General features: G+C 40.3%; 1 protein-coding gene across 1 annotated transcript; it reads left to right on the plus strand.

The window, feature by feature from the left end:
• Positions 1-4435: 4435 nt before the first annotated feature.
• On the plus strand, positions 4436-5224 carry LOC129505245 (14-3-3 protein zeta/delta-like). The gene has a single exon (XM_055318199.1). The coding sequence runs from the start codon at positions 4436-4438 to the stop codon at positions 5222-5224; it is 789 nt and encodes a 262-aa protein (XP_055174174.1).
• Positions 5225-18141: the final 12917 nt, after the last annotated feature.

Raw genomic sequence — 18141 nt, forward strand, 5'->3', positions numbered from 1 at the left:
ATGCAAAATGTTCTATGTGTTTGCATTCATGTAATTTTATGGGAGAGATTCTTCCATAGGCCCATGACCCAGAAATCATTAAGAACCACTGTGAGGGGCACCTGGGTGGCTCAGTGGTTGAGTGTCTGCTTTTGGCTCAGGTCATGATCCTGGGGTCCTGGGATCCAGTCCTGCATCCCGCTTCTCCCTCTGTCTATGTCTCTGCCTGTCTCTCTGTGTCTCTCATGGATAAATAAATAAAATCTTAAAAAAAAAAAAAGGGCTGTGAAAGGTTTTCTTTCAGCCATTTGTAAATGACATGATGGAACTACTTTTCCAGCAAATACTTAATCAGCTCAGTACCAGTGTTGAAGAAAGAAAGAACTAGGTTCAATTCTTGACTTTACCGCTTATCAGTTGATAAACTGATGGGTTAATTACTAAACACTCTAAGCCTTAGTTGTCTCATGAGATGACATAGAGTATCTAGCACAGTCTCAAGCTCATAGTAGACATTAAATAAATATTAAAATTATTTTCCCCTTCCTTTCATCCTTTCCTTATTCTCCACCTCCAACCTGTCACTAAGAATAGTTAGGAGTTTAATGAGCCCAAAGAAAGACCCTGACTTAAAGTAGATAAGAGTTTCCTTGTGCTAAGTCATGGGTAGCTTTGGCCTGATGAGGTCTACAGGGAGACAATGTGTCATTCAGAGGACAGAATTTTGTTCTGGGAAATGGGAGTCGATTTTTTTGCAGAGGGAGAGCCATTTAAGTTGGGCCTTAAAGGGCATCATCTTTTATAGTTACTGCTTTAATTGATTCTTTTCAGACACTCCAACAGCCCCTCCCCCCTCCCTTTTGTACTCTGGTCACCTTACCCACCTCATCTGCCATTTATATTATGGTTGGGTAACACACTTAACGTTCCCTGTTTTATTTGCTATTTGTGGCCTATTTCTGACCACTTGTCCAAGCCAGAAATGGCTGTTATCTCTCTTCTACTTAATTCTGCTTATCCTTCAAAAGCTGACTTGGATAGTATAAGTTTAATGATCACAAATTCATACCTTAGTCAATGTTTGAGTGTAAGTGTTTGAAGAAACCTTCTCTTATATGTAGGCTATTCATTTTACCAATGCTGATTATTTGTAATAAATAGAAGAGACCTACAGAAGTGCACAGATGTAAGAAACAGTTAATATTAGAATAATAAGCTCATGTTATAAAACAGTAAAAAGTCTAACTACATAAAATATTTTGAATTAATTTAAAAGAACTTTGAAGTGAGTTAAAACCCAGGGTAGTATTCTTAATTAATTATTTTTCTAAGTCCTTTACATTTGTCTAGTGCTTTCAGCAGAGAAAGTGGTCTAGAGAAAGGCCCAGTGTTGAATTCCTGGAGGCCTGAATTATATTCTTCTCTGCTACTAACTAGCTGATTTCAAGAAAATCCTCTTCAAACTTTTTGTCACCTGTTCAATAGAGATAATTCTAGCTGGTTACGTAATAAAACTGCTGAGAAGTAGATATGAGAACACTCTGAAAAGCATGTCAATACCAGGAGCAAGCATATATACCAAATTGTTGGTGAATGATTTTTTGCAAATGTATGTAATAAAAGACCAACTCCTACAGAACAGTAAAACATCAGCAGTATTTTATTATCTGCAACGTTAGTCTTTTTGTCAGCAGAAACTAGAGTATGCGATTTCTTCAGACCCTACTACTCTCCACTTGTCTCTAAGGTGTTGTAGGTCTTGAGTTAGCTGGTAGGTGTTCTTTGTTTTGGAAAAGTTGGGGTTGGAATGAGAATGGGGATGCATGAGGCGTGTATCTCGCATTGGCTGAAGACAGAACCACTTCCTGTCCCGTGAGTGCTTCAGTTTCTTTTAATCTTTATTACTGAACGTCTTCAAATTTTGATAAAGAGAAATCAGTTTTCTCTCCGTTTTTGAGGAAATGATAAACTGGCTCCCAGGGGGAGATGTAAACATAGAAAACCTTCTGTCACGGATTTCCTTTGAGTGAGAAGGGATCTTAGAAAATAACTGGTACAGGGAATTGTGAGATCACATTTCAACCCTCTGCTATCCCCTCCCTCCTATGTACTCTTTATCTCTGCTTCTAATGATCTCACTATCAGAATTTTTAATATATGGAGTGAAAGAGAGGAAAATGGCCACCACAGAATCATGTTTGACTTGTAATCTGGAGAAAACAAAAGTATATTTTCCCAAATTTTCTGATTTTTGACAATAAAAATTATTAAAAGAATAAATATGTTTTTCAAAAGTGAGACTATATGTAAAGGCTCTCACATTTAAAAATCTGCAAAGCTAATTTAGGCTTGTGCCAAGATTCACTGCCGCACTTAGGCTCATTTAAATTCTCAATTTGAGGCGCATCTGGGTGGCTTAGTTGGTTAAGCGTCTGCCTTCTGCTTGGGTATGATCCCAGAACCCTGGGATCAAGCCCCACATCAACTTCCCTGCTTAGCAGGGAGTCTGCTTCTCCCTCTACCCCTGCTTGTGTTTTCTGTCTCTCTCTGTCAAATAAATAAAAGAAGTCTTAAAAAAAACATAGAATAAAAAATTTAAAAAAATTCTCAGTGTGAGGAATGTAGCAATCAATCCTCAAGAGCCTCTGCAGGTGGGACACCTGGGTGGCTCAGGTGGTTAAGTGTCTGACTCTTGATTTTAGCTCAGGTCACCATCTCAGGATTGAGGGATCAAGTCCTGCAACAGGCTTCATGCTCAGCATGGAGTCTGCTTGAGATTCTATCTCTCCCTCTACCTTTGTCACTCGCCCTGTTGGTGTGTTTGTGCTCACACACACACTCTCTCTGTCAAAATAAATAAATAAAATATTTTTTTAAAAAAGAACCTCTTCAAGTAAACATTATGAAAAAGTACAATACAACCTTAAAATTGCAATAAACATTAATTCTCATACTGTTTTTGTGCATTAGAAGTCTAGGAGCAGCTTAGCTGGGGGGTTCTGGCTTGGGCTCTCTCATGGGGTTGCAGTTAATCCTTCAGCCAGGTGTGTAGTCCCATGAATGATTGACCAGGGCTTGAGGATCTACTTCCAACTGGCTCCCTCCCTTTTGGCTGTTGGCAGAGGCCTTATTTCTTTATGACATGGACCTCTCCATAGGACTGCTTGAGTATCCTCATGACAGGCAGCTGATCACAAAGCCAGAACCTCAATCTCTCTTATCATTTAGCTTCAGAAATCACAACACCATCACTTCTGTATCCTTTTGGTCCCGTGGACACACTATGATAAAAATGTAGGAAGAGACTACACAGGACATTAACTCCAGAGGCCAGGATCACTTACAGTTACCTTAGAAGCCACCCTCGAAGCAGCATAACCTGAAGAGATCAAGGAGTGAAAACAAGGATCTAATAAATATCTCACCATCTGAAATCAGATACATTTGGGGTCAAATCAGGTCCATTTAACCTGTCTACTAAAAGCTTACTATGAATGGATGCATCAATAAAGTTTATTGTGGTTTTGACACTTCTAAAAATAATTTAGATAAAAAGTCTGATAAGTAATTTTACAGTCAGAAAAGGTGGAGAAAACATTTTTTCAGATTTTTTAAAGATTTTATATATTTGAGAGAGAGAGAGCACCAACAGAGGGAAGAGCAGAGGGACAAGCAGACTCCCCACTGAGCAGGGAGCCTGACGCAGCTCCTGGGATCATGACCTGAACTGAAGTCAGATCCTTGACTCACTGAGCCACCTACGTGCCCCAAAAAGTTGTATTTCAAGGCAATCATTTTGAGGACAGAACATAATGATAAAGTAGCTCCCAAATAGGATTTTTTTTTTAAGTTGCTGTTTGCTTCCTTTCCAAGTCCTTAAGAATTCATGTGTTTCAACAGAATAAACAAGATATTTCCAACTTCTCATTGGCTTCTTTGAATAATTTTATGGGAACTCAATATTTTTCTACCTATGAAAATTCTCGTATCCAAATATTACAGTGGTTGATTATTCATTTTAAATTTCAAGTTAAAAAAAATATAGATTAAGCAGAGGTAGGGGAAGCCTTTAGTTAAGCAGTTTTAAAATACAAACATGTAGGGATGCCTGAGTGGCTCAGTGGTTGAGAGTCTGCCTCTGGTTCAGGTCATGATCCCGGGGTCCTGGGATCGAGTCCTGCATCAGGCTCCTTGTGGAGAGCCTGCTTCCCCCTCTGCCTAGGTCTCTGCCTCTCTCTCTCTCTGTGTCTCGTGAATAAATAAATAAAATACAAACATGTAGAAGTTCGACTCGTCATCTTATTCCCTATGGGTAGTCTTTTCTGGTATGTTAGGTTAGTAATCTTCATTAGAAGAACTTCAGGCTCGGTCTCAGCCTCACCACTGTGGCCCAGAGACTGCTGAGCCCCGGTCCGTCTGCCGGCCCCCCCCCGCTGCGGACACAGGACATCCAGTCATGGATAAAAATGAGCTGGTGCAGAAGGCCAAACTGGCCGAGCAGGCTGAGCCATATGATGACTTGGCAGCCTGCACGAAGTCCTTAACTGAGCAAGGAGCTGAATTATCCAACGAGGAGAGGACTCTTCTCTCAGTTGCTTATAAAAATGTTGTAGGATCCCGTAGGTCATCTTGGAGGGTCGTCTCAAGTATTGAGCAAAAGACGGAAGGTGCTGAGAATAAACAGCAGATGGCTCGAGAATACAGAGAGAAAATTGAGACCGAGCTAAGAGATATCTGCAATGATGTACTGTCTCTTCTGGAAAAGTGTTTGATCCCCAGTGCTCCACAAGCAGAGAGCAAAGTCTTCTATTTGAAAATGAAAGGAGGCGACTACCCTTACTTGGCCGAAGTTGCTGCTGGTGATGACAAGAAAGGGACTGTGGATCAGTCACAACAAGCATACCAAGAAGCTTTTGAAATCAGCGAAAAGGAAATGCAACCAACACATCCTATCAGATTGGGTCTGGCCCTTAACTTCTCTGTGTTCTATTATGAAATTCTGAACTCCCCGGAGAAAGCCTGCTCTCTTGCAAAGACAGCTTTTGATGAAGCCATTGCTGAACGTGATACATTAAGTGAAGAGTCACACAAAGACAGCACGCTAATAATGCAATTACTGAGAGACAACTTGACATCGTGGACATTGGACACCCAAGGAGACCAAGCTGAAGCAGGAGATGGGGGGGGGGGGGGATTAACCGGCCTTCCTGCTTTTGTCTGCCTCATTCTAAAGTCTACACAGTAGACCATTTGTCATTCATGCTGTCCCACAAATAGTTTTTCATTTACGATTTATGACAGGTTTATGTTACTTCTGTTTTAATTTCTATATTTCCCATGTGGTTTTTATGTTGAATATTAAGGGAGTAGAGCCAGTTAATATTTAGGGAGTTATCTGTTTTCATCTTGAGGTGGCCAATATGGGGATGTGGAATTTTTATATACTAGTTATAAGTGTTTGGCATAGTACTTTTGGTACATTGTGGCTTCACAAGGGCCAGTGTTAAAACTGCTTCCACGTCTAAGCAAAGAAAACTGCCCACATCTTGGTTTGTCCTAGTGGGGAATAAAAGGGATAATTGGTTCCAGATACAGGTGTAGTTATTGTGGGTACTTTAAGGTTTGGAGCACTTACAAGGCTGTAGTAGAAAGGGTATCCTGTAGATATTACATGTGAACCACAAGTATCTGTGGAATACTCATTCTCGATGTGCACACCTTTGACTCCAGTTGCAGAAGTGTTCCTTTAGTTGTGACCCAATTTACTCTGGTTAAGGGCAGAAATGGTTCACATCCCATTATTTGGAAAGTTACCTGCTGTTTGCTTTCATTATTTTTGCTACACTCCTTTTATTTGTATTTAAATGTTTCAGGCAACCTAAGAACAAATGTACAAGTAAAGATGCAGTAAAAATGAATTGCTTGATATCCATTACTTTATGTATATCAAGTATAGCAGCAAAACAAAATCCCATGTATTTAACCTTTTTTTTTTAGGTTTTTTTTTTCTGTTTTGTTTTGATTCTTTGCTTTTGTGATTTTTTTTTGATACTTGCCTAACATGCATGTTCTGTAAAAATAGTTAACAGGGAAATAACTTGAGATGATGGCTAGCTTTGTTTAATGTCTTATGAAATTTTCTTTTTTTTAATTTTTATTTATTTATTTTTTTGTTTATTTATGATAGTCTCACACACACACACACAGAGAGAGAGAGAGAGAGAGGCAGAGACACAGGCAGAGGGAGAAGCAGGCTCCATGCACCAGGAGCCGGACGTGGGACTCAATCCCGGGTCCCCAGGATCGTGCCCTGGGCCAAAGGCAGGAGCGAAACCACTGCGCCACCCAGGTATCCCTCTTATGAAATTTTCATGAACAATCTAAGCATAATTGTTAAGAACACATGTATTGAGTAGTTGTAAGTGGAATAAAAGTTTTATGAATGGACTTTTCAACTACTTTCTCCACAGGTTTTCATGTAAATTAGATTCTTGGTTCTGAAATCTTTCTAAAGGAAATTGTACATTTTGGGAAATTTATTCCTTATTCCCTCTTGGCAGCTAATGGGCTTTTACCAAGTTTAAATACAAAGTTTATCATAACAAAATACTACTAATATAACTACTACTGTTCCCAACCATGTCCCGTATTCCTCCCCTACTCTAAAAAAAAAAAAAAAAAAAAAAAAAAAGCTTTTTTTTCAGAGACAGGGGATTGATTGGAAAAAAGTAATGTGTTCCATTTAAAATTTTGGCACATGGTATTTTCTAACTTAGGAAGACACAATGTTCTTGGCCCATCATGACATTGGGTAGCATTAACTAAGTTTTGTGCTTCCAAATCACTTTTGTTTTTAAGAATTTCTTGATATTGTTATAGCCTGCCTTCAATTTTGATCCTTTATTCTTTCTATTTGTCAGGTGCACAAGATTACCTTTATAGCCTTCTGTCTTGTCACCAACCATTCCTACTTGGTGGCCATGTACTTGGAAAAAAGGCCACATGATCTTTCTGGCTCCACTCAATGTCTAAGGATACCTTGCTTCCTTTGCTTGCATCCCACAAACTATTTCCCTCATCCTATTTACTGAAGCAAATCTCTCCTTAGTTGATGAGATTGTGTTTATCTCCTTGTAAACCCTACCCATCCTGAATGGTCTGTCATTGTCTGCCTTTAAAATCCTTCCTCGGGATCCCTGGGTGGCGCAGCGGTTTGGCGCCTGCCTTTGGCCCAGGGCGCGATCCTGGAGACCTGGGATCGAATCCCACATCGGGCTCCCGGTGCATGGAGCCTGCTTCTCCCTCTGCCTATGTCTCTGCCTCTCTCTCTCTCTGTATGACTATCGTAAATAAATTTAAAAAAATTAAAAAAAAAAAAAAACAATAGTGTTTAAAAAAATAAAATAAAATCCTTCCTCTTTCTCTCTTTAAATAATGATGGGACTAAGTTATACCCAAAGCTCACCCTACAGACTATTTCCTCAGTACCTTGCAGAAAATACCAAACAAAAATACCATTTTAAAAGAGGTGTATTTTTTTTTCTTTTAGAATGTAAGCTCCTCAAGAGCAGGGGCAATGTTTTCTGTATGTTCTATTGTGCCTAGTACACTGTAAGTGCTCCATAAATATTGATGATGGTTAAAAAAAAGAAGAACTGCAGACTCATATTAATTTTGGAATGGTGTTTGAAGTTTCCATTACTAGACTTAATCGAGAACATTTTTTACTCTTAATAAATAGGTATTTACATTTTCTTGAAACCACATTTGATATAGATTACACAAAACTGTTAGCAAGAACAGATTATTTGGCATTGATATATTTTTTGTAAATTTTTCCTTTTGAAAAATTGATTATAGGCAGAACCCTCTTTGGGAATAGAGGGTTCCTCTCTTTGAATCAACTGAATGCATTTCTGGAAAGTTATCCTTCCAAATCACTCCAAAAGACATTAAATCCAAACACGAAATATGATATTGTCTCATCTGAACCCAGACATAAGCCATTTTGCTTATTTATAGGACAGACTGATTACTAACTACTAATTAAAACTCCCAAAATGAATTACTTACCTTTTCTTTCTTGAAAACAAGCAGAGATGAGGAAGTAAATAGATATGTTTTATTATGAGTGACCCAGGATACAGGAAATAGAAAGTACACTCAGTAGACAGGCATTCCTCAATTAACATTTATTCACTTAAAATTTTGAAGCCACTGAAGTAAACAACTATTTAATGATTAATATAGCTGCATGAAAAATAATTCATTGAGACTTGCCATTTGTATACCACGTACTAAGGATACAGAAAGAGAGATTTACCATGAAGCTAATAAAGCTTAAGTTCAGTGTCCTTCACTTGTGTGAAACCCTTCCAAGGCGAATATGTTCACATGGGTAAGTTTCTTTTGGGAGGGGGTTAAAATTAGCAAAAGTAAGGTATTTAAACAATCAGTAAATTCGGTTATCACTCTTCACTCAGACTTTCTATTTGTCACATTTGCCTTTGTGTTGGGAGGTACTAGATTATCTACAATTATTATTATTATTATTATTATTTTGGTACTGATTAAGGGAAAGTTGAATTGGGACACATTTGGCCTCAGAGGACACACTTATATAATCACATGTGTGTATAGTCGAATTATTGCAGGTTGTCCATTGTAGAAATGGCTTCCAGAAATACTGCAGTCCCTATTGTGCTGATTCACATCACATTATGTAGTGTAGAGGTTGTAGCTCAATATAAACTATAGATCATTTTTATATTACTGAGTAATAAGAAAACAAATAAATCTTAGTGGCAAAAATTAATACGGATTAACTATGTTACAATTCCACAGGGCAAGGATCTGGCCATGGTGCAGAGGCATTCTCGAGCTCAAGGTCTCATGAGGCTAAAATCAAGATGTTAGCTTAGTTGCATTCTCATTTGGGGTTCTTTTCCAAGCTTACGTATTATGGCAGAATTAAGTTTTTGCTGTTGTAGGACTGACATCCCTATTTCCTTGCTGGCTCTTATCTAGGCACTGCTCTTAACAGCTAGCGCTGCCTGCATCCCTTGCCACAGGGCTGACTCCATCTTCAAAGCCACCAATAGAGAATCTGCTTTTCATTTTTTTCTTTTTAAAGGTTATTTATTTATTAGAGAGAGAGAGAACTCGAGCAGAGGGGAGGAGCAGAGGGAGAGGGAGAAGCAGACTCCCTGCTGAGCAGTGGGGCTCCCTGCTCCTGGCATCATGACCCGAGCTGAAGGCAGATACTTAACCAACTGAACCACCCAGGCGTCCATGCCTTTCATTTTTAATCCCTCATGTTTTGCATCTATTTTTGTCGGAAGAGCCTGTTCCTTTAAAATACTCAACTGATTAGGTCTGGCCCACCAGCATAATTGTACTACCTTGAAGTCAACTGACTTGGGACATTAGTTACATCTGCAAAATCCCTTCACTGTAGCACTTAAGTTAGTATTTGATTGAACAACTGGAAGAATGTGTATAGGAGAGAGTGAGGCTTGAGGGCCATCTTCGATTTCTGCTTATCATACTTACTATGCCCAGCACTGGACATAGGAGGGTTAGTAGAAGGTGTACCTCTTATAAAGCTGTTTTAAAAGTTAATTAATTTATTATTTAACGTTGGCTCCACACCCAGCATGGAGCCAAATGCAGGGCTTGAATTCACACCCCAGAGATCAAGACCTGAGCCGAGATTAAGAGGCCAGGTGCGGGCAGCCCTGGTGGCTCAGCGTTTTAGTGCCGCCTTCAGCCTAGGGTGTGATCCTGGAGTCCCGGGATCGAGTCCCACGTCAGGCTCCCTGCATGGAACCTGCTTCTCCCTCTGCCTGTGTCTCTGCCTCTGTGTGTGTGTGTGTGTGTGTGTGTCTTGAATAAATAAATAAAATCTTTAAAAAGAAAGAGAATGTTCTGGCTTATATAAAAAAAAAAAAGAGTCCAGGTGCCCCAAAGGTTTTCAACTCAGAATATATATCTTCAAAGACTTGGAAGAAAAATTCCAGCATAAATAAAGTGAAAACTTATGCCAAAAATTGACATAACTCTAATATACCATTTTAACTGCGATGTTTTGATTAAAACTAATATAAAATTACAGACTCCTAATTTATTTATTAGAAACCTAGAGGCTTTTACTTATTAAAAAAACAAAGCATTCATAAAAAATTAACAGACTGCAATAAAAGTAATAAAATTAATAAAAAGTATCCTGTCATGGAGAATTGAATCGTAACAAAGGGTTATACAGAACACACAAGTTGTTCATTACAAGGAAGAAGTAAATTTTGAAAAGAGGTAATAAGTAGGCTCAGTTCCTGTCTTGGACTCAGAGGAAAGAGACCCTGCCCTGATCCCTCTGCTTGAGAGTACCTTGCACATTACAAACACTGAAGCACAGGGGTGTCTGAGTGGCTCAGTCTGTTCCACGTTTGCCTTGGGCCCAGGTCATGATCCCAGGGTCCTGGGGTTGAGCCCAGGACCCTGGCTCCCTGCTCAGCTGGGAGTCTGCTCCTCCCTCTCCCACTGCCCCTCCCCCTGCTCATGCAAGGGGATGTGCATACTCTCTGTCTCATAAATAAATAAATATTTTTTAAAAAACAAACCAAAACGAAAAAGCAAATACTGAAGCACAGAGATTGTGAAGGTTTTTTTTTTACCCCATAGGAAAGTTTGGTAACCGGCAGAGAAACAGATACTATGAGGAGAGGATGTGTAAGGAGGTGGTTCCCGAAGCCAAGGAGAGTGACAAAGAGCAGGAAAGAGTGTTTGGGTTAGGAGGAAAGCTGCATTCTGGCCCATGGAAGCCAGGGAATGAGGAGCTGCTTCCAGTTGGTCACCCCAAGTCACCCAGGTGGGTGTCTAGAAAGATCAGTGTCCCTAACCATTTGCTCTTTTCCCCCTATCTTCGCAGTTGGGGTAGCTTTGAGAGGTGAACTTCCAGAAGGGGATGGGCCCCCTGAGGAACTTAACCAGGTCACTCCTGTCTGGCTTTCAGGTAGGTCCAGGCACCACTCAAGAGTTCAAGTCTAGTCAACCCCTGCTCACGAACACAGTATATATGGAAGTATATATGGGAAGGAGAAAAATTAAGCCCAGTTTCTAGGTAGCTTGCCTGATGAACAAGGTAATGCAATTAATTGAGGTAGAAGGCCAGGCATGTGGGCAAGAAGGGAGAGTCAGAAGGGAGAGTCAGACTTCTGTTTTGGGCATATAGAATTGAAATGTCAAGAGATATCCAAGTGGAGATGTCCAATGAGCAACTGGACATTTGAGTCTGGAGCTTCTGGGGAGTGGCCTGAGCCAGAGACAGAAATACCAAATAGCTGGTACTATTGTCAGGGGCAAATGTTTTTGTCAAGTACTTGATAGACATTTAGAGGTCTTCTTTTTTTTTAAATTTATGATAGTCACACACACACACACAGAGAGAGAGAGAGAGAGAGAGAGAGAGAGAGAGGCAGAGACATAGGCAGAGGCAGAAGCAGGCTCCATGCACCAGGAGCCCGACGTGGGATTCGATCCCGGGTCTCCTGGATCGCACCCTGGGCCAAAGGCAGGCGCCAAACCGCTGTGCCACCCAGGGATCCCGGTCTTCCATTGCAGATTATATATTTATATCATCTACTACTTATTTTTTTTAAAGATTTTATTTATTTATTCATGAGAGACACAGGGAGAGAGAGAGGCAGAGACACAGGCAGAGGGAGAAGCAGGCTCCATGCAGGGAGCCCGACATGGGACTCGATCCCGGGGCCTCCAGTATCAAACCCCGGGCCGGAGGTGGCCCTAAACCACTGAGCTACCGGGCTGCCCATCTACTACTTATTTATCTATTAATTCTCTGACAATTATTGTTAAAAATTCCTATCAGCTTGATACCATTGAAAATATGACAAGTCAAACCAAATCACCTCATCTGCACAACAAATTTGATACAGTTTTTTAGATCTTTATTTCATAGAGAAAGAGATGGAGGCTTAAAGAGATTAAATAATTTCTCATGTCATGACAGCTAGTAAGTGGCAGTGCGAGAAGCTGGATATATGGGTCTAATGAGAGTTCTGACCTCCACACACAAATTTAGAAGTCATCAGCACGTAACACCTAAGAAAAACGTATTTGTCCTCCACAGGAATGTGATGGACGCTTTCTGCTCATGAAAAAGGGATATATTGGGTCTCCCCAGAGAACTCACAGGATGGTATATATAGTAAATCAGGATTAGAAGCCTGATTTCTCTGCACGTCAAGAGTGAATCCATCTTTCAGGAATGGACTCCTATTAACCTAGTTTATGAGTCTGGTTTTTAAATGCAGAAAGTCAAATTGCGATAAGAAATCACTGTTCCAGAAACAGGAATATATGAAATCCACGCAACTAGTTTTTTCTTATCCTGGACAACAAATAAAGTGTATGGAAATATTTAATGACTTTAAGCTAAGCGGTCGTGAGACATCCATCTCACTTTTGAGATAATCTTTTCAGGGAAAAACATCTGGCTTATCAGTTCATCCACTCTCTCACTTCATAATCTGATGGTCTCTCTCTGACCTGCATGACGTATCCGTTTGGCCTCTGATGGCATTTATAACCCTGGCCCAATGGTCTTAACCAAGTACCAAACACTTTGATGAATGAAAAACTCCCCCAAGTAGTATTTCAATAGAGAATGCCAGTTTTTATATCTAAAGATCTTCCTTTTTCAAGCCTTGAAGGCTGACCAACGTCCTTCTGGTATATAGTCACTTCAGACACTTCAACAAATTCAATCAAATTACCTTCAAGCTATGGCCCTGGGACCAATATGGATCTTTAGGGCACTCCCATAATTTTATTTTGCAGTATAGTAAGCCCTCAGCCTCATTAATTACTGACCATGTGACATAGCCAAGTATTTGATTCCATCTACATTTCAGTTTCTTAATCTGCAAAGTGGGGAAGTCAGAGGGTCACTGTGCAGTGCCCAGGATGTGGGAAGCTTTCAGTATAGCTTCTGATATTATCATCATTATATGCTGAATTTCTACAGTAACTCTCAAGATACAAATGTATTTTCAGGTTCTTAGGTGAACCTCTGCTGTAAAATCCAGTGACTATGATGGCAGTCATAGATGGTTTTGAGGCTAAAAAAAATGGGACAGTGGCTTTGTAATATGAGCCACAAAATTGAATAGAGAAGTAGTTAGAGAAATTTTTAAAAATTAGGCAGGAAACGTTATGTGATTTTTTTCTCTTTTATTCTTCTCATCTCTCTTTCTTTCTTTCCTTCTTCTTTCTTTCTTTCTTTTTTTTTTTTTGTAATTGTGGGATTTTAGCAGTTTGGTATAGTTCATGGATGCCTTCTCAAAATAATGATTTTAAATGTACAAAATAGGAATGCCTGGGTGGCTCAGTAGGTTGAGCATCCAACTCTTGATTTCAGCTCAGGTCATGATCTCAGGGTTGTGAGATTGGGCTCTGTGTTGGGTTCTGCGTTCAGTGGGGAGTCTGCTTTTCTCTTTATCTCCCCCTCTCTGCCCTTCCTTGTGGTCATGCTCTCTCTCTTTTTCCCTCCCCTCAAAAATAAGTAAATCTTTAGAAAAAATAAAGGTACAAAATACAATACAGGGATTACAAAAAATTAAATTATATTGGAGTTATTACCCAAATATTCCCCCAAATTTGTGTTAGAGTAATATATGAGCTTCTTTATTAATATATTAATTAAAAAATCTAACCAGAGGTCTAACAATGACCATAATTTAGCAGTTGGGATGAATGTAAATAATATGACAAGATAGTTGTACCAATTATATTGTATAATGAAAATATCTATGTTTCTATTGGTGAAAAAGCCGTTAAGTGCTACTAATACCACTATGGTTTCTTGATCACAATCATAATTGAAGAAGGTTAAATGTCAGCTAGAATTAATAAAAATAAAGATGCAATTTATCCATTTCCATGTGGTTCACAGACCCCATGTTAAGAAATGATGTATCAAAAGGGTGGAAATACAGACACTAAAAGAAGAAAGAATGTTTTAAGGAGAACCTGATTAATGCACTTAGTGGGAAGAGTAGAAATTATAAAGATGAAAATGCTTATTGGGTTTATCATGTAGTCAGGATCATCAGCCAACAGTGTAGCTTCATTAGAGCAGCCTGGGGCATAAACCAGGTAACAGTAGTTTAAGGATGAGTCAGGGAGGGGAGTGCAAATATGAGGCAGGGGAGAGATAAATGGAGACATCACTTTTAAGGCACTTGGCTGTGAAGGACTTAAGAGGAAATGCCATAGATAAAAAGTGCATTAGTCTCAGGGAGGGCTAGGTTACTAGGAAAGAGGTCTGGACATATAGTGTGTGCCTGGCACAAAGAGCTGGAGAAAGGGAGAAGTCGGAAAGTCGGACAGTCAAGAGAGAGGGGAAAATACATGAGAGAGAGAGACGTCTGAGGAGGCAGGAGGCATGAGGACAAGAGGGTAAGCAAAGGAACCCACCCTGGATGGAAACTGGCACACTGCTTCCCCTGAGGGTGGATGCCAATGCATCTTCTCTACTTTTGGTAGAGGCAGTAAGACCTAAAAGCCTAAAATTTATATATCAGGTGGCATATTGTTGACCTCTGGAAACAACAGAAAGCCCAGCATTTGGGATTTATTATTTAGTTTCATCAGTTTAAGGAATAAAGGTGATTTCTTGGCTCACTCAATTGAGAAAGTCAGTTTTAGCATAGCTGCCTCTCTAAGAGCTTTGCAGCTCTGCTTGCCTGCAGGATTCGGCTTCATCTTCAGGCTGGCAGCCCCATGGCCGAAGAGTTGCAGGGTGCACCACCATACAGGAAAGGTTCTGGGGCAAGCAAGCTGTTTCCTCCAGGTGGGCTCTTTTCTGAGAACTCGCTAGCAAAGCTCTCCCTACATCCCACTGGCCTAAAATGCATTACCGTTTTTGGACCATGGCCTGTGGCAGAGAAATTCCGTTCTGGGCTTGGCTTACCCACCACTGGGTAAGTTCCTGAATCATCACCAGCAGAAGGCACTTCTGTCACAGCAGAAGGTACTCCCTGTGACACAGCCATTGTCAAGCAGAGCGCTGACACACAGGTGTGTGTTGGATACTTGCAGTTGTTAGAAGGATTCCCAGTGGAAGCCAAGATGTAAAACATGCTAAGATGTGTGGCACAGTCCTGCAGAGTAAAGAACTGGCTGGCTTAAATGCCAGTTGTGGCTAGGGCTGTAGACAAAGGAGCCCACCCTTGAATTTCACTAGCTTCATAAGGAAGTGCAGTAAGATAAAACATATATTTGATCTTTGTCCCTTCATTCTGGCATGGAGCTCCTAAAACCTTAAGAATTTCCTGAGCAATAGGAGCGTCTTGTTTTTCATTTTGTTTGTTTGTTTTTTAATAAGGAGCACCTTATATCACACTCGATAATGCTAATTGATGCAAAATGTTGGGATCCAAGAGCTAATGACAAAGAAAGAGTTCTTGAGATGTCTTTGGCGTGAAAAAAGATGGTTTTATTAAAGCATGGGGCATGTGGGCAGAAAGAGCTCCACTGGGGTTGTGAAGAGCGACTGATTATATACTTTCAAGTTGAGAGAGGGTTAGGATAGTGTAAGTCTCTGAGGAATTTGGAAGCAAGGTTTCTAAGGGTCATTTGCTACTGTCTAGTAAAACCTTAGGTGACTTTTCAGATGTATATCAGTGGGCTGTAAGTTTGGAGGAAGATTGCTAACATATATCTTGGGGGTGAGTGGGGATAGGGTAGAGGTAAAGGAAGTCTCCACAGTGATTTTTATATGTTAAGGAAGACTTACGAGATCCTGAAGTTCAGGCTAATATCAAGCTAAGGCTGCCTTTTGCCTCTAGCAAAGTATTAAAACATGGAGGCAGTTGAGTTCCTGGAGGAAGGTCACCCTGCCTGTCCCAGGGACTTGTCACTGGGCTGTAAGCTGTAAGGAAATGTAATTTTTTCTCTATTTCTTTTGCCTTTGTTCTCCACATCACTAATGAGGTCACTTAAGGTGGGTTCCCTACATGGCCTCAGGATGGGGCTGGTCACCAGAAAAACCAAGTGACTGGGGGCTGGGGATATCAAGGTCCACCTACCAACCTCCAGGAAGGGAGGAGGTGCTGCAGAGTAAGCCCTATGAAAATCTTGAACAAGGAGAAATCTGATGGGCTGCTGGGTTGGTGAACATGTGGAGGTGCTGGGAGCTTGGTGCATCCTGAGAATGAATCTCTCTCACCTGGGTCTTTCTCAGTAAAGAAGTAAATGCAAATGAATGTTTCCCCTAGCTTTGTGAGACATTCTAGCAAATTGTCAGCAATTCAGGTGGCCCCTGGGTCTTGCAATTGGTGTCTAAAGTGGGGGCGGTCTGGCGGGTCTGAGCCCTCAAACTGTGAGATATGATGGTATCTCCAACTCGATAGCGTCAGAATTGAGTTAGATTTGTAGGACACCCTGTTGGTATCTGCTGAGAATTGCAGAACTGCTTGGTGGGGTTGAAAACACCGAAGAAGGATATGAGTATCTGAACAAGAATTTGGAAAGGGGCTAAGCAGGTGCAAGGGAGGCAACTAACAACAGCTACTGTAAGTACCACAGATCTCAGAAGCAGGGGGCCTAGTGTTCAAATCCTGACTACCTCTTTGCAGCTGTGTGATCTTGGGCAAGTTAATCAATCTTTAAAAGCCTTATATCTTTAATAAGAAAAACTAGAGTAACAGCTACCTCATAGATTACCGAGTGGGTTAATGAGAGAATGGGTGCAAAGAGTCTTAAATATCCTGGGCCACAGAAGGGACTCAATGCATGTTTCCTTTCTTCCTGTGCTTTCATGCATTAGTTTACAACATAGCCACTTGATAGTATCTGAAACGATCAGCACTTTGCTGGTTCCAACAAATGTTTTTTGAGGCGCTAATATCTGCTAATGAGAGCACGAGCCATCGTTGAAACCATTAGATCAGGAACATTACAGATGGTCCCTGCACAATGTGTTCATGCCCCAGATGGTTCGCAGTAGCAAATCTGTATTAATAAGCAGGAATAGACATATCAGTTTTAGCTTTGGGCTTTTATTTCTTCTTAAATATACTATTGCCATATAAAATAAATAAAATATGTATGTACACATATGTTTGCCTTTCTATATGTTTCACAATTAGGTAAAGATACATAATGCCCTTCATTCTAGTGTATCTTCTTGCCTTTCAAACACAGGCCTTTGTGCATTCTGTTCTCTCTGTCTGGAAGATAACACTTCTCTTTCAGAGTCCATGTAAATCATTGAATTTTCTGGAAGCCTTCCCAATTTTGCAGACTAGATAGGACCTTTTGTTTTTGTTTTCCTAGCCTTGTATTTTTATTATTGATTGCTGGGTTACTAACCACCCCGAAATTCAATGGTTTCAACTTTAACGGCATTATTTCCCATGATTCTTTGGATCAAGTAGTTCTTCTGCTTCACATGGTCTTGACTGAGATGCTGAGATAGCTGAACAAGGCTGGCATATCATGCTGGCCACCAACTGGGAGTTCAGGGCCTTTGGGTATCCCCCATGTGGACCATGCAGCTAGCTAGTGAGCTTCTTCACAAAACGGCAACTGAATGGCAACTGGCTTCTAAGAAAGTGCATTCCAAGAGGTCTAGTCCCATTGTGCATGTGCACATCAAACCTCTGCACCATGTTTGTAATATCACATTAGTCAAAGTTAGTCACATGGCCAAACAAATGTCAAAATGGAAGGGAATGTTGCACACAGGAAAAATACCAGGAGGCATGATTCCTTGGGGGCCACCCAAGTCAATCCCATCCAGTGAACCTTTCCTTCATAGGACTCAATATTGTTTATAATTAGATATTTATACATGTTATTCTTTTCTTTCTCAACAAACTCTAAGACCCAGGAAAACAGTGATCTTTTTGTTTTTTGCTAACTGTTGTGAAGCAGACCCTTAAATAAACTTTAAGTATCACAAATCTCTTTTAATTTAATTTTTTACACTTGAAAAGTTTTTTTATAAAATCTTTTTTTTTTAAAGATTTTATTTATTTATGAAAGAGAGAGACAGAGAGAGAGAGAATGAGGCAGAGACACAGGCAGAGGGAGAAGCAGGCTCCATGCAGGGAGCCTGACATGGGACTCGATCCCGGG

This window comes from Nyctereutes procyonoides, unplaced genomic scaffold (genome assembly GCF_905146905.1).
Source record: "Nyctereutes procyonoides isolate TBG_1078 unplaced genomic scaffold, NYPRO_anot_genome, whole genome shotgun sequence".
In the NCBI taxonomy this organism is placed as follows: domain Eukaryota; kingdom Metazoa; phylum Chordata; class Mammalia; order Carnivora; family Canidae; genus Nyctereutes; species Nyctereutes procyonoides.

Bases quoted from the DNA above. Each gene is read 5' to 3' on its own strand.
- LOC129505245 (XM_055318199.1), top strand. From the start codon at position 4,436: ATGGATAAAAATGAGCTGGTGCAGAAGGCCAAACTGGCCGAGCAGGCT.